Source organism: Lepidochelys kempii, chromosome 5, assembly GCF_965140265.1.
Source record: "Lepidochelys kempii isolate rLepKem1 chromosome 5, rLepKem1.hap2, whole genome shotgun sequence".
In the NCBI taxonomy this organism is placed as follows: domain Eukaryota; kingdom Metazoa; phylum Chordata; order Testudines; family Cheloniidae; genus Lepidochelys; species Lepidochelys kempii.
Window position 1 is genome coordinate 111,126,066 of NC_133260.1, and position 16,625 is coordinate 111,142,690.

General features: G+C 40.3%; 1 protein-coding gene across 5 annotated transcripts in view; it reads left to right on the forward strand.

The window, feature by feature from the left end:
- The window catches only part of CNTLN (centlein), a 284,446-nt gene that overhangs the window by 150,782 nt on the left and 117,039 nt on the right, over window positions 1–16,625 (forward strand). For 3 of the 5 annotated variants that reach the window (XM_073345462.1, XM_073345466.1, XM_073345465.1), the window contains 2 exons: window positions 921–1,042; window positions 7,965–8,093. In XM_073345462.1, coding sequence (XP_073201563.1) covers window positions 921–1,042; window positions 7,965–8,093 — 251 coding nt within the window. The remainder of the gene's footprint in view (window positions 1–920; window positions 1,043–7,964; window positions 8,094–16,625) is intronic. The other 2 variants (XM_073345467.1, XM_073345464.1) reach the window with 1 other exon arrangement.

Sequence of the window (16,625 nt, forward strand, 5' to 3'; positions counted from 1 at the left end):
TATTGATATGAAGGGGCAGGTGCTGCAGAACTCCCATTGAATTAATTGGGAATTCAGGACATAGCACAGCAGAAGAATTGAGACCAACTTTTATTACAAATTACTATTTGTTTAATTTTGTATTACACTCTAGGATTTAATTTGCTCCATTCTGTAAGGAATGCTATATGCATTAAATGCAGTTAAATGCTCTTGTGTTATATTTATACCTATATTTATTGGGGATGCAGTATTAAGGTGCGTAAAACCCTTGTTTATATGTAATCCTGGAATATAAATCAATGCATACTCCTATTTTTTTTCCATTCTTGTAGAATGACCTGTGTTTTCCCACATGATCATGGTCATATTAAAGCATGGGTCAATTTCCTCCCCTACTTTTCTGACTTAATACTGTACAAGAGGTCAGAGACTAGGTAATATAAGAATAAATGTATATAATGTGTGAAATCCTGGCCTCCTTGAAGTCAACAGAGTTTTTGCCATTGACTTTAATGGGGCCAGGATTTCACCCAGTGTATGTATAAAACATATAAATGCTGAGTAGCCCATAATATTAACAAATGCATGTTTGAGTAAAATACAATGCAGAAAATCCCTTTTCAGCCTATATATTTCCATGTGTACTCAATCAGTGCCTCTGTGGGAAGAACATTAATAGCTTGGGTGGTAAATACTTGAAACTGATTAAGCAGCATGAAAAATGATGAGATGCCATATTTACTTGTAAGTAGTCATGAGAAATAGCAAACCAGTTATTTGAAAATAATTACTCTGATTTTCAAACTTTTTATTTAAATTTCTTAAGTTCAACAAATTGTATGTGTAACAATTGGAATTTTAGCTTAGTCATGCTGTCAGTATGGAGCTGTCCATTACATTTTACCAAACTCTTAATTTTTCTGTTTGGTGTTATACAGACCCAAGAAAATGATGAGCTAAGAAAAGCCCATGAAAAACGCAAGGAGAGGTTGCAGATGTTACAGACCAACTACAGAGCAGTAAAAGAGCAATTAAAGCAGTGGGAAGAGGGCTATAGCAAGTAAGTTACATAGCTCATTGAAAACATTTCACCTAAATATTAAATCTGAATGAAGCTATCGTATACGTGTTCTAAAAGTGAATTTGATTCAAATGAAGTTATGTGATGATCAGGTCTTTATCTTTTATTAAAACAGAACACATGATTACATTTTAAGATTAAATCATAAGAGTAAAATGTCATGAATTGACATCTTTACTTACTTTGTTTAAGATTTCATTTTAAGCTTGACTGCTGGACAAAGGTCTGATAGGGTTGCTTATTATGCCTATCTAATTCTCCAGGGGATTAATTTGTGGACTCTATGTTTTTCAATTTCTGTAATGAAACAATTGCTTTTTATGTTACAAATTATTTACAAATATATTTATTAAATAATATACAAATAATAATCCCTCAGTAAAACATTGAAAAATTCAAATATTAAAAAAGGATATTAGGATTGACTTTAGTTATTGAAAGGAAAAAAACAGCATATGCTTCAAAAAGCAGAATATTCACCTTTACCAAATGGCTCTAAAGATATTATATCTGGTCATCCTGGAAGCTAATTGTTAATCATATTATAATTAAAAAAAAACCTAAATAATGAGAATATTAAAACTCTGGCAAGTACAAGTTTTAAAATGTTTCAAAATCCCACCATAATTGGCAAAAATTCCCATTCTAAAATCTGAAAATTATGCCTAAAATCTTGTGTGTTAATTTAGGGACATTCTGGAAGTATAGATATATCACAGTATTTAAATTTTAGAAATTTTAAGGGCTGAAGTATTTAGGCCCTGTTACAGGAAAACTTCTAAGCAGGTGTGATTGGGACTTAATTTGCTTAAAGTTCAGCTGTGCTTAAGTGCTTTCCTGAAAAAGGATGTTTTCCATAATCAGGGTCTTGGTTCACTCCTGTTAATCCTGATAATGTCTAATGAAAGATTCATGGTCAGATTCTCATTGACACTAGGGTTTTGTCTGCTCTGCAATGTAAGCCCAAGTATAGTAGAACTTGAGTTAGCAGTTCTACTATACCTGGGCTTACATTGTAGCTAGGCCTGGAGTGTCTACACTTATTTGTAATGCCAGTTATGAATTGTTGAAATCTGGGTCCCAAACTGGACCTCCAGCATATGCATTGCATTATGTAGGCTCGAGTCCAACCACCCATATCCCAGACTTCCTAGTGCCCTCCCAAAACGTGGCCTCTGCAGCCCTTTGTTCGTGGCATAACTTGACTTGTGGGAAAACTTGACTATCCACCAAACTTGGCTGTCCAGAACACAAAGAAAGTTTGCGCTTGGGATTGTGGGATACTTTTGGCAGACTTTCAGAGCATGAGTCCAATGGGGCTGCATCTACAATGCAAAGCAATGTAACTTGAACCCTGCGTCCTGACTTCACTCAGGCATGGACCCTCCACCCCGTGGGGCCCTGGAACCTTAGGTTAGTATGATTTGTGTGTAGACAGAAGGAGAGTTAGGCTTGAGCCTGAGTTAAAACCCTGGGCTTACACTGCTGTGTAGACATACCCTAAGGCTCCATTACACCTCTCTAAGGGTATGTCTACACTACGAAATTAGGTCGAATCTATAGAAGTCGGTTTTGTAGAAAGCGTTTTTATACAGTTGATTGTGTGTGTCCCCACACAAATGCTCTAAGTGCATGTAGTCGGCAGAGTGTGTCCACAGTACCGAGGCAACCGTTGACTTCCAGAGCTTTGCACTGTGGGTAGCTATCCCACAGTTCTCGCAGTCTCTGCTGCCCATTTGAATTCTGGGTAGAAATCCCAGTGCCTGATGGGGCTAAAACATTGTCTCGGGTGGTTCTGGGTACATATCATCAGGCCCCCCTTCCCTCCCTCCTTCCGTGAAAGCAAGGGCAGACAATCGTTTTGCACCTTTTTTCTTGATGTGCAGACGCCATACCACGGCAAGCATGGAGCCCTCTCAGCTAACCGTCACCGTATGTCTCCTGGGTGCTGGCAGACGCGGTACTGCATTGCTGGTAGCCGTCATCGACGTAGTCCTGGGTGCTCTTTTAACCGATCTTGATGAGATCAGGGGCGCCTGGGCAAACATGGGAGTGACTCAGCCAGGTCATTTCCCTTTTAAGTTTTGTTTCATGGTGATTGAGTCCTACCAGCAGTGCACTGTCTTTTAATCAGCAGCCAGCAGAAAATGATGACCAGCAGTCATACTGCACCGTGTTCTGCCGAGCACTCAGGAAATTATGATGGCTAGCGGTCGTACTGCACAGTCTGCTGCCAGCAAGATGTATAAAGATAGATGAAGTTGCTCAAAACAAGAAATAGACCAGATTTGTTTTGTATTCGTTTTCTCCTCCCTCCCTCTGTGAAATCAACGGCCTGCTAAACCCAGTTTTGAGTTCAGTCCTTGAGGTTTTGAGTTCTGTCCTTGAGGGGGCCATTCAGTTTCTCACAAAGCCACCCCCTTTGTTGATTTTAATTCCGTGTAAGCCAACCCTATAAGCCATGTCATCAGTCGCCCCTCCCTCCCTCAGGGCAACGGCAGACAATTGTTCCGCGCCTTTTTTCAGTGCAGACGCCATACCACAGCAAGCATGGAGCCCGCTGAGATCACTTTGGCAATTAGGAGCACATTAAACACCACACGCATTATCCAGCAGTATATGCAGCACCAGAACCTGGCAAAGCGAAACTGGGCGAGTAGGCGATGTCAGCGCAGTGACGAGAGTGATGAGGACATGGACACAGACTTCTCTCAAAGCACGGGCCCTGGCAATGTGGGCATCATGGTTCTAATGGGGCAGGTTCATGTGGTGGAATACCGATTCTGGGCTCAGGAAACAAGCACAGACTGGTGGGACCGCATAGTGTTGCAGGTCTGGGACGATTCCCAGTGGCTGCAAAACTTTTGCATGCGTAAGGGCACTTTCATGGAACTTTGTGACTTGGCTTTCCCCTGCCGTGAAGCACCAGAATACCAAGATGAGAGCAGCCCTCACAGTTGAGAAGCGAGTGACGATAGCCCTATGGAAGCTTGCAACGCCAGACAGCTACCAGTCAGTCAGGAATCAATTTGGAGTGGGCAAATCTACTGTGGGGGCTGCTGTGATGCAAGCAGCCAACGCAATCACTGAGCTGCTGCTATCAAGGGTAGTGCCTCTGGGAAATGTGCAGTTAATAGTGGATGGCTTTGTTGCAATGGGATTCCCTAACTGTGGTGGGGCCATAGACGGAACTCATATCCCTATCTTGGCACCGGAGCACCAAACCGACGAGTACATAAACCGCAAGGGGTACTTTTCAATAGTGCTGCAAGCACTGCTAGATCACAAGGGACATTTCACCAACATCAACGTGGGATGGCCGGGAAAGGTACATGACGCTCGCATCTTCAGGAACTCTGGTCTGTTTCAAAAGCTGCAGGAAGGGACTTTATTCCCAGACCAGAAAATAACCATTGGGGATGTTGAAATGCCTATAGTTATACTTGGGGACCCAGTCTACCCCTTAATGCCATGGCTCATGAAGCCGTACACAGGCAGCCTGGACAGTAGTCAGGAGCTGTTCAACTACAGGCTGAGCAAGTGCAGAATGGTGGTAGAATGTGCATTTGGACATTTAAAAGCACGCTGGCGCAGTTTACTGACTCGGTTAGACCTCAGCGAAACCGCATTTTGCCTCCCCCCAGCGCGTGAATAGCCCCCTCCCCCCATGGCTAAGAGCAGGGAACATTTCTGATCAGCCACAGGCAAACAGCCCAGCAGGAATGGGCACCTCTGAATGTCCCCTGAAGAAAAGCACCCTATTTCAACCAGGTGACCATGAATGATATCACTCTCCTGAGGATAACACAGAGAGATTAAGAACGGATGTTGTTTGAACACCAGCAAACATAAACTGCAATGCTTTGTTCTGCAATGATTCCTGAGTACGTGCTACTGGCCTGGAGTGGTAAAATGTCCAACCATGGTGGATGGAATAAGGCTGCCCTCCCCAGAAACCTTTTGCAAAGGCTTTGGGAGTACATCCAGGAGAGCCACGAATGCCAGGGTAAATTAATCGTTAAACATGCTTGCTTTTAAACCATGTATAGTATTTTAAAAGGTACACTCACCAGAGGTCCCTTCTCCGCCTCGCCGGTCTGGGAGGCAGCCTTGGGTGGGTTCGGGGCGTACTGGCTCCAGGTCCACGGTGAGAAACAGTTCCTGGCTGTCTGGAATACCGGTTTCTCTGCTGGTTTGCTGTGAGCTATCTTCAACCTCATCATCATCGTCTTCCTCATCCCCAAAACCTGCTTCTGTGTTGCCTCCATCTTCATTGAAGGAGTCAAACAACACGGCTGGGGTAGTGGTGGCTGAATCCCCTAAAATGGCATGCAGCTCATCATAGAAGCAGCATGTTTTGGGCTCTGACTTGAAGTGGCCGTTTGCCTCTCTGGTTTTCTGGTAGGTTTGCCTCAGCTCCTTCAGTTTCACACGACACTGCTTTGGGTCTGTGTTATGGCCTCTGTCCTTCATGCTTCTCTTCATGCCCTGGGAGATTTTGACAAAGGTTTTGGCATTTCGAAAACTGGAACGTAGTTCTGATAGCATGGATTCCTCTCCTCATACAGCGGTCGGATCCCGTACCTCCTGTTCGGTCCATGCTGGAGCTCTTTTGCGATTCTGGGACTCCATCATGGTCACCTCTGCTGATGAGCTCTGCATGGTCACCTGCAGCTTGCCACGCTGGCCAAATAGGAAATTGAAATTCAAAAGTTGGTGGGCCTTTTCCTGTCTACCTGGACAGTGCATCTGAGTTGAGAGTGCTGTCCAGAGTGGTCACAATGGAGCACTCTGGGATAGCTCATGGAGGCCAATACTATCTAATTGTGTTCACAGTACCCCAAATTCGACCCAGCAAGGCTGATTTCAGCGCTAATCTGCTTGTAGGTGGTGGAGTAAGGAAATCAATTTTAAGAGCCCTTTAAATCGAAAAAAAGGGCTTCATCGTGTGGACGGGTGCAGGGTTAAATCGATTTAACGCTGCTAAATTCGACCTCAACTCCTAGTGTAGACCAGAGCTAATCAAGTCAAGAGGCCTTAACATGGGTGTAAATATAATTTACTCTCATTTTTAAAGCTGCTTTTTAGTGCCAGAGTGATTTAAGGGGATCTTAGTGTAAATGAGAATCAGGCATCAAGTATATCCCCAGTTCAGCTATCCCTAATCCACTTTAGTAGATTCCCACTCCTGCACAATAATCTAGCATTTCTAGGGAGACAGACTATTTAACATGTAAAAACTTATCAGGATGAAAAGTTCTAAGATTTATGAAGTCATTCAGTACTTTTTCTCTGTGGGAGGAAGAAGCCTTGCAAGATTAAAACACAAATGACATTATATAGCTTTGTTTAAACTAAGATTGAAATGGTTCCGTTCTTTAGTAATAGCATGCAGAACTTTTAATCTCTAGGTGACTGTTTTAAATTCAGTCAAGGTTGCAGTGACTGAAACCTTTTGAATGGGAGCTGATGAAATGATGGTCTGTGCCCAGTAACTAGTATACAGGTGTCTAATAGACACCGTTGGTGACAGAATCAACTAAGAGCGCAAGGACTGAAAGGATGGATTCTGAACTATATTCACGTCCTTAGGTAAAGAAATTTAATTTCAGTTTTGATGTATACTGGGGCAGTGAACGGGATGGTCCATTAACTGTTGTATATATGTCCAATGGATATACTTCAGTTTCGGTTGTGGTCAGGGTAGCATCTTTCACCAGCACAGACTTCCTGTATAAAATATAAATGAAACCTGCTGTTGGCTGAATGGGAACATATTCAGGATACCTAGGTTCCAGTGCCAACTTAGAATTCTTGGACAAGCAAAAAGGCTACAAGTTATATTGCTTCTATAGCAACTCCTACCAGCTGATTTATAGAGAAGACTACTGGATGAAGCCCTGTGGCTTGTCCTCCTGAATGGAGTATATAAACTGTGTCTATAAAGTAAAGGCAGGGCAGTGGCCAAGGCATAACTGTAGAAATTTAAAGTGGGTTAAAAATTAAGAAAGTCACACATTAAACCATTATTTAGTATCACAAGTAACCCCAAACCACTCCTGACATTTAAATGGTGTATTAGGAACATCTCAATATCAAGCTCGTATGCAATTTCTGTTTCTCTGTAAAAGGTAGAGGCCTGATGTGCCTTTGATTCCTCAAGAACCTGCTGTTTGGATGGCAGCTGATGGGGTCCAATTCTTCCATTGATATCAGTGACTGCAGGGACGGTGGGGCCTTCCACTCTTTTGTAGGTTATTGTTGCCTTGATAAGAATTTGGCACACAGTGAGAATGAAAAGAATTTCAGGCAGGAATAGTTTTATTTAATTGTTCTCCCTGGCATCATCGTTAATACACAGTAAGGGCATTTAAGTGAAATAGAAGTTTTGAAATCTTCTTTTCTTTCCTGTGTTTCCCCTAAATTGTGTGTTTCTAACACACTCTTTATCTACAAGAATGGGCTGTCAGCTTGCTTTAAGACTGGATACATGTGCCACTTACAGATTGATTGACAGGAGGTGCTAGAAGAGCTGGTGGCTCAGAACCTTTCTTGGAGACTTTGTACAACACCGTCACCTTGTACTTTCTCTCTGTTGACTGGCTGAATGAGGGAGACACTATGATCTGCCACACATCAGTTCAGAGCCTGCTGCCATACCAGCAGGCTATCTTTTGGAAGTTATTTAATTGGAACTTTAATTTAGATATACCAGATTTTAGGAGTCCTATCCAATAAAACTGAATTCAGCATACAAGAATTACATCCACTAGTAGCAATTTCAAGCGTGTGTGTGTGTGTGTGACTGAGAATGAAAGAGAGAGTCACCTTTTTTTTTCTTGTTGGTTTTAAAATGTTAAAATAAATGTTTATTTAAAACAAAAGTCCTTTCATTTATTAGCAGGACTGAAAACACTAAAAGCAAACACCAGCGTGCAGATCCCCACCGGCTTCGCCAAGAAGATTCTGATGCTGTCTGGAACGAGCTGGCATATTTCAAAAGGGAGCATAAAAAGCTGTTGATTGAAAAGTGAGTTTCCTTTTTAAATGATATATTCATGGAGAAACATGGTGCTTGTTTTCTGAAGCTTTTTGTCTTTGCAGCTTGAAGGCCACACAGAGGAATTCCTTACAAAATTCCAAGATTAAACCATTATCTTCTACCAGAAACAAAAAGGAAAAAATATCAGGTTTTTTTCTTAAATCAGTGACAAGTTACAAGTTTGCTAGCACTAACAGAAAAACTGTATTACATGATCTAGGGATTGTGTTAATTAATGTGGCTCTCATCTGTTGGAGGTGTCGCTCTTCATTAGCCTGTATTTTATACACTGCCGTGCTTCATTTTTGGAATGAGGTGGTGAGGGGATAACCTAGCCAGCCATCCTTGTTTGATCTCCTTGATACATACGCAGTGCAGAATGCCTCTGCTCTCTTGGTTCCCTGCCCTGTCCTACTAATCCCAGCTGAGCTCATTATGGTGTAGCCTTGCTGCTACTCTTGGAGCCAGAGCTGTCCAAGCTAATTACTGGTAGCAGCAGAGCTGCCTGTTAAGGGTCTGGTGTGGATCTGCTAACACAGTCCTTGGTAGTGACCTGCAAAAAGCACGAGGGAGTTGCTCTCTTTCTTGCTGTGCACTGCTTGTCCTTTGGGTTTAGTGCTGATCCCTTCACACAGCTCTTTTAGCTGTAGTAAGTGTAAAACTTGGTGAAGGAAACTCTTACTTTAGAAAACATTCCGTTTGCTTCTTTGATCTCAAAATTCATAGACTATTATACTCAGCCTGGCAAAGTAAGAAAACTTCCTTTTATACTAGACAAAAGGAAGTTAGTACAACATAATTAGCATTTTCATGCTACTGAACAATTTCTTTAAGTCAAGTTGATCGTGTTGTTTAATAATCAAGATACATAAGGAACTTTTATTCAAACTTTGAGTAGGCTTTTGTTTGTCAGTATGACATTAATGAAAATTATTCTCCCATTTTGCCTCCATATATATCCACTCTATGGAGCTTACCATGAAGGCTAAATTAATAAGTCACAGCTGTTAAAATTCTCTGTCATCGGTAGGTGAGTCCATGTACAAGTGCATGTGTTCAGCTTACACGTCTTACATACAGTATTGCCAGTAGATGTACTGCATGCAGCTCTGTATTGTTAATTTTTACTGCCTGCCCTGGTGAAGTCATTCTTTTCACCTCAGCATTTTATCTTTTCTTCTTATTTCCTAGTTCTGTTTAGCTATTTATATCATGGCCGTCACTGTGCCTGTTTATTTTATTTATTTATTTTGATTTGTATGCACCTCCACCAGAAAGGAGCACCTATCCCTTATTATAGGTGCTTTCTGACAGTTAAAGATGCAACTATATAGTTAATCTTGTAATTCTCCTTCAACCACTAATCAGCATATCCACCACAGCCAACAATAACCTACTAGCCAAAACATGTTACAAATCTTCTCCCAAAGCCCTCGTGTTGATAGGAAAAACAAATGGCTCATGCACTGTGCATGCCCTGGAAGTGAATAAACTTGGATTATTTCAGATCAGTAGGGGAGTGAGTTCAAAATCTGAGGGGACTTCATGGGGAATGCCCTGCCAGCTACATCCTCTCTTTTATATCAGTTAAGTTTCAGGTCAGGTGCCTCCACTGACCACACCTGTGGCAAAATGGCATAGAGAGAGAATTGGCCTCATTTCTGTTTAGGATTTATAGGTCAAAACCAACAGCTTAAATTCTGCCGGATACCTGACAGATATCCAATCTGCTGCTCTGGTTTCTGGAGAGTATGTGGTCCAGAGGAGGATGGGGATGAGTTCACTTGGAGAGGTTTGTTGTGATTTACTGCTAATTGGTAGGCTAGCTTTTTGGTAGTCAGTTAAAGAAGTAAACAGAAATACTTCCTACTTTCTGCATGTCATATTAAGGTTCTCATTCAGTGTTGGTTCTGATTTCATTCAACTGTACTCAAGGAAATTCCCGTTTGGAGGACTGAGTGTGCCTAAATAAGGTATTCAAGATGAGGTCTTGTATAATTTTGTGATTCTGCCTGGGGTGGAGACTCATTTGCAGATTCAGATTTCTCTTTTAGCAGCTGGATAAAGAATTTATGTACACGCAGAGTTGCACCAATTATCAAAATTGATTTACTTAAACTTGTGCAAAAGGTTGTATGGTCACATTAATTGACAGAATTTATCAAATTAGCTTAAGTTGATTAGAACCAGGTTTAACGTAAACCGAAGTAAGGCACTCTTAAATCCAAGTAAGAGTGTCTATATAGGATTTTCCCATTTGCTTAACTAAATTGGTTGAAAAAGTGTTTTAAACTGATGCAACTTCTGTGTGTAGAAAAAGCAAAAGAGTGAATGTCAAAGAGGGAAAATTGTCTTCAGTGAAGACCTTTGTCCCGTTCTACTTTGGGAAATCCTTCAGTGTGGGAACAAATGACAGAACAGGCTTCAATCTTGTACGAAGGCCTATAAATTCCAAACGCCACTCTGCAATAATCCCACAAAAGGGTGTACAGGCCTGATAAATCCCCTGCAGCATGATCCATGACCTAAAAGTAAGACAACAGTCATGTTAGGATATGTTAGACACATCACTGAAGTCAGGAAGGTAGCTTCTTTCTTAGGGCCTGGACCAAAGCCTACTGAAGTCAATGGAAAGATTCCCATAGACTTCAGTGGGCTTTGGATCAGGCCCTTACTTTGTAAAGTTTCCTCCTTATTAGAGTCAGTGTCTGATGATTCCATTGTAATGGGAGTTGCTGAATTTTCATCTCATTTGAAAATTGGGCATTTATTCATGCCAACAAGTAAGCACGTAGCAGCTGAATTTTAGGCACCTGTTTTTTAAAGTCTTGGTCAAAGTGTTTAAACACAAGGGTTTTTTCCCCCTGGATTTATGAGGTGCAGAATACTCAAGGCAGAGAATGTTGATCACTATTGAATCTATATGTTGATCTCTTATAAAGCCATCTCTAAAGCTGAGGTGAATTATGAATTTTTTTCATTTTTCTTCCTGAAATCTATTATGCTAACATACTTTCCTTGGTAATACAAACTATCCTGAGACAATTTTACAGATGCAATATTTGCTGTCCTAATCTTATAAAACAAGACATACATTATTTCTGCATGCCTGTTAATCCAGTATTTGGACTGTTGTCCCATGTATATTGTTATACCTGCATTAGTTGTAAAAATATATCATGGCTGTCACTGTGCCTGCAGGATGCATGTTTTGTTCTGCGTTTTGTAAAGAATAGCGTATGTTTTTTTGTGCTATCTATGTACTTATTATTAATAATGGAGTAGGTTTTCAAAGACACTGCCTGTAAGGGCCATTGAACTTAATAGGAGTTACAGACATAAGTGCTATTTGTGCCTTTGAATGTCTACTCCAACATTAATTACAATCTATTACTAGATTTTATAGTTAGTAAAATCAATAATCATGGGACTGCACTGTTGGTTCAGGTTCTCTCTGCATGTATTTCTCCAATAGTGAATATCTCCTTCTTAACCCTTTTCCTCTGGAGAGGTGGGGATTCTTGCACTGTTACTGTAATTGGCCTCTATCCTAACAGGAGAAAAGAAGAATTCTCAGTGTACACAGAAAATATTTTCATTGACAATTGTATTTGTTTTTCTCTCTGTCATTTTCAAAAACCACTATTCACTTTCTGCCAAGATACAGTACATTATTTCAGACATCAGATTGTGTATTAGATGTGGATGGAGAGCCACATTTTACAATTCATGCTTTATAAAACCTCTTCCTTTTCATCCTCCGGGATAAAAAATTGTATTGGTCCAAGATCTGGGAGTTAGTGTATTGAGACCTGGATCAGTTTCACAAAAGCACCACTAGTCCAATTGAACAATGACAGGTTTTATGCCTGGTGTCCCGTAAACCACCAAGGCTAGAAACAAATGCACATTCTCCTTGAAAAGCCAGGAATCCTAGCGATATCGGGTGCTAAACTCTTTTCAGAACTGAAGGGACAGGAGAAGAAACAAAAAATATGGCAGTTGGAATAACCTGACGTTAAAGGATGCCTGTCATCTAAATTATTGAAATATATTTTCATTATTTTTCTTGTTATTGAACGTTAATTTCATAACATTTCAGTAGTACTATAAAAGTTAACTGGCCAAATCAAGTCAATGGAGTTACCGGTAGGATGAATAATTCCCCTTATTTGTTCTGTGTTTGATAGTTCTGTGGTCGCTATCCCACATGACGTGTGCAGTACTCTTCAAATATTATATTGCTGTTGACATCAAAAGCAATTCTCGTTTCCATATTCAGGATCTACATGAGCCCAATAAAGTGAAGCAGAGACTATATGGGATTTCATCACTCCCATCCCCAAGTCAAATAGCACAGTATTCAAATGGCCTTTCAAACTTCACTGGGGAGAATGAACCATAGTGCCAGTACAAAAATTAGCTTTTATTTTAGTTGCATAAAACAGCTGAAAAACTTGAGAAAGTTAATATTCAGTACAAGTAATCACTGCTTACACTGGCACAACTTGTGTTACTCAGTGTGAATAATGGCTGCAGAATCTGGCTTAAAAATCAGTAGCAATAAAATTAGTTTTGCTTTCGTAAAGTTATTTTTCTGGTTTTTCCTTCCGTTTGAGTCCAAATATAGCAGCTAGGCAATTTGTAGCTGAGGACGATTGGTGCTCAACAACAAAAACAATTTTTAAAAATTATCTGGCAAGATACCCATTGGTCAAAAAAAGTGACAATTACATTGATTGAGAGTGAAATTTTTCAAAGTACTAAACTCACTTAGGATCTTAAATCCCATTGAAAGTAACTTAGCCATTTTTGAATATTTTACTCCAATAGCTCATTTTTACCAATAATATACGGTAGTTATATACTTTCTGAAATAAATTGCCAGTTAGATTTCAGCAATAAACTGTATCTGCTAACTGGTGCAGATATGTTACTATTTTGTGCTGAGAGTGATCTGGCAGGACTGATAGGATTAACGACCTATGTCACATTATTAAGCCTTTCTCTGGCACTCTTGTCACAAGTTTCCACCAGATCTTGCAATTACTTATTAAGTCCTGGTTACCAGACAGAATGTGGGTTCAATCTGTATTTTGAAGCATTTTACCTTAGTGTTTCTCTTACTTTACCCAGACTCTCTTGGTGCAATGATATGGGATTAGCCAGTCTGCTGATTTTTGTTGCGACTATGTAGTCCTGTTAAGTCCCCATAAACAGCCTTAATAGGGTTTTAGTTCTGCTTCAGATCTGAAGAGGCAGGGGTTTCCATGGAAAAATAGTATGTGGTCATGTAATTAAAGGCTGTATCATAATACACAGGCACAAAGAGACTGAATTAAGTGTGCAAAGGAAACCTGAATTCTGACATTGCTGTGGGCAAGACTAGGTACCAGGAAAGTGATTTAACTAGGCCAAAACTTTATTATCATATCTGGAAAACTATCTGGCAATAATGACAGGTTTCAGAGTAACAGCCGTGTTAGTCTGTATTCGCAAAAAGAAAAGGAGTACTTGTGGCACCTTAGAGACTAACCAATTTATTTGAGCATGAGCTTTCGTGAGCTGTAGCTCACGAAAGCTCATGCTCAAATAAATTGGTTAGTCTCTAAGGTGCCACAAGTACTCCTTTTCTATCTGGCAATAACTCAGCAAGTGCAAGGCAATCTATTTCTTGTAAACCGTGCCACATGGGCGAGAGGCTGCCTTAAGTGAAGAGGCTGTCATAAGTGGATAGCCTCTCCAGAGCTGGGATGGCATAGTAGTTACCAGCGGTAGCTTTTACCAGCTTTTTCATGTTTTTTATTGCTTTGGGAAAAACTAGTTGCAGTTTAAGGCATTTTCTATTTTAAAAACTGGATAATTAATGCACACCACATTATACTTAGTTTTAGGTACATATTCAGACTGTAGTTACATAAGGCAGTTGATTTATAGATTAATTTAGGGTTGTGCAAATAAAGTAAAACTGCAGTGAGTGCAATACTAATGTATGTAATTATAATATTGAACATTGGAATTTCTGTGTGCATTTTGGTTTCGTATTTTCTCCAGAAAATTGTATGTCATGACTTATGTTTCAGTTTTCAGTAGTATATAAATAAATGTCAAATACATTCCATCATATGAAAACATCAGTAATGCAGAGTTGTAGGCTTGAAGCGTGCGGAGTTGCAGACTACCACTCCATTTGGCCATGCAGCATTCCGTAGCAGAAGATCAACTTTGAAGTAGTAGATAAACTGAGCCGATTCGTCAGTTTTGAATGGATGTATCCAAAGTTTGAAAAGATTCATTCTATGCTTGTTGAACTTGCTGGATATTGATGCAATTATTTCCACCAGTTTCCTGATTTAAAATGGGTTTAATCCAGTATTTACCAGCAGCCTGTCCTAAACTAGTTTTTCCCAGAAAATTGCCAACCTTGGTCCAGAGTCTATTAATTTCACTGTGCTGCTGATGCTCAGGCAAAAAACAAACACACAAAAAACCAGGGGGAAGAAATACTGGAGGCTTCTATCTGCAGACTCAGGAAGACAGCACAGTGTCAGTTTACACTGGGTTCTTGATTTTTTTGAAGGGCTAAAAACATTGAGAGGGAGAAATAATTCTCTCTAGAGCCATATGCAGAAGAAGACCCTCACTGCATGGATCTTCCTATTCTGTGTGGGTGTGTGGGCAAGTAAATGCCTCAAGCACCTGTTTCCCTGCCTTGAACCTTACATTCTGTCCTCCACCTAAAGGGAATATAGTTCCAGGTTGGATTATCTTCTCTTTCTCTCTCTGTCCCCCCCGCACCCACCCACCCAAACTGTTTAGACATTTTTGATATATAAATTGATATATAAATTCAAGTATACTTTTCAAAAAAGGAAAAATGGTACAAATTTTTGGTACAAAGAATAAACATATAATTAAGGCTGTAAGAAAATCATGGGCTGGATTTTCTTGCAGGAACTGCAGTCTTCAGTACTCACCACACTTTTCCACAATGCTGCTCTCTCAAATTTAGCCTGGCAGCCCATACATCATGACCAGGTAGGGGCATAGGCGGATGAGGAAAGAGAGAAGATTGGCATCAAATTCCATCTTCTGTCTTCGTTTTGTAAGCTGCAATTTATGCTATATGTTTATGCTATTTGAATCCTTAATTGTTGGCATGTCTTTGATTTCCCAGCAACTATTAATATAAAATTTAACACCCGCAACTAACTATTGACAACCATAGGGCTATTCCCTTTGTTCATTGTGTGACTAGACAGTGGGGTGGGGAAGGGGTCAGAGAGGCAATTTTTGTCATCACTCTCTGCTGGATAGACGTTATAAATCAGACAGGCTTCACTTAGGACCCGTAGATATCACTTCCTGCTATTTTTATCCATCCAGTAAGTGAATGGGTCTGGAAATAAGTATGATAGACATATGTTTCTAGATCATGAATCTAAGAAATGAAGATTGACAGATTAGAGAATCTGTATAGTTAAATACCAGATTTCCTCGGCCAAGTAGGACTGCAATTTTTTGTGTAAACTCTGTGGGTTTAAAATCTTCTTCCTCTAAATTAATTCCAAAAAAATCATCCTGGATAGTTTGAAAGTGGCCAAAATGTAAGTACTGCTGGTATTTTTGCTTTACTCTTTCTTTTGTTAGCACTATTCCCAAACATATGCAATGTCTCTTGCTCTCTCTCACAGTCTAAATCAAACACCTGCTCCAAGGTTTGCTCTTACCTCCCAAGGCTGTTAGCTGACACACAAATATACAGACACACTATTTGCAGGCAAATATTCCTGAATCATAGCATTGTAGGAACAAAGCTATTTTTTGGGGGGGTCAAAATACTATTTGATTCTTGAAAAGTCAGATCAGGTTCAGGCCTACCTCAGATCATACGGTCCTAACAACTTTTTGGTACAAGAAAAATTCAAAACAAGCATACTGATGTGTCAACCCTGCCCATCCTACTTTGTGACACCTGTTTAAAGATTTTAAGGATGAATTTTTTCTCTGTTGTATCTAGGCCCATTGAAATGAGTGGAGTTAGTCCTGCTGTACCCGAGTGCAATGGAGTAGAGTTTTCCCTTATCAGAAGACTCATTAGCAGGTGGTAGCCGTTGCTTCTCCCCAATCAGTGAAGGAGCTTGCATCATTGGACTGCAATCCTCCTGCAGAGAGATGTTTACAAAAGATTGTGATTTGGAGACACTCCCTCAGAAGGGACAGTGTTGTGAATGTGGGAATTTAGGGATGTGCTTGTTAGGCAGGGGTTGGGAACACCGCATGGCTGTGTGCACCAGTTCACCAGAGATGCTTTCCAGTTTGTTTTATTAAAGTTTTACTCCTTTCTTATTCACCAGTTTATTTAGTGAACCCCAAGATTGTTACACCTCCTACCTCTTGTTCTATGAAACAAGATAGTGCTTTTTACTTTATCCCATCTTCCTTATAAGGAAAAGTCTTAATTAGGTTGCTCCCCTCCCCCACCATCTGACCTAAGATGTCGGTGTGGATGGAAATTCT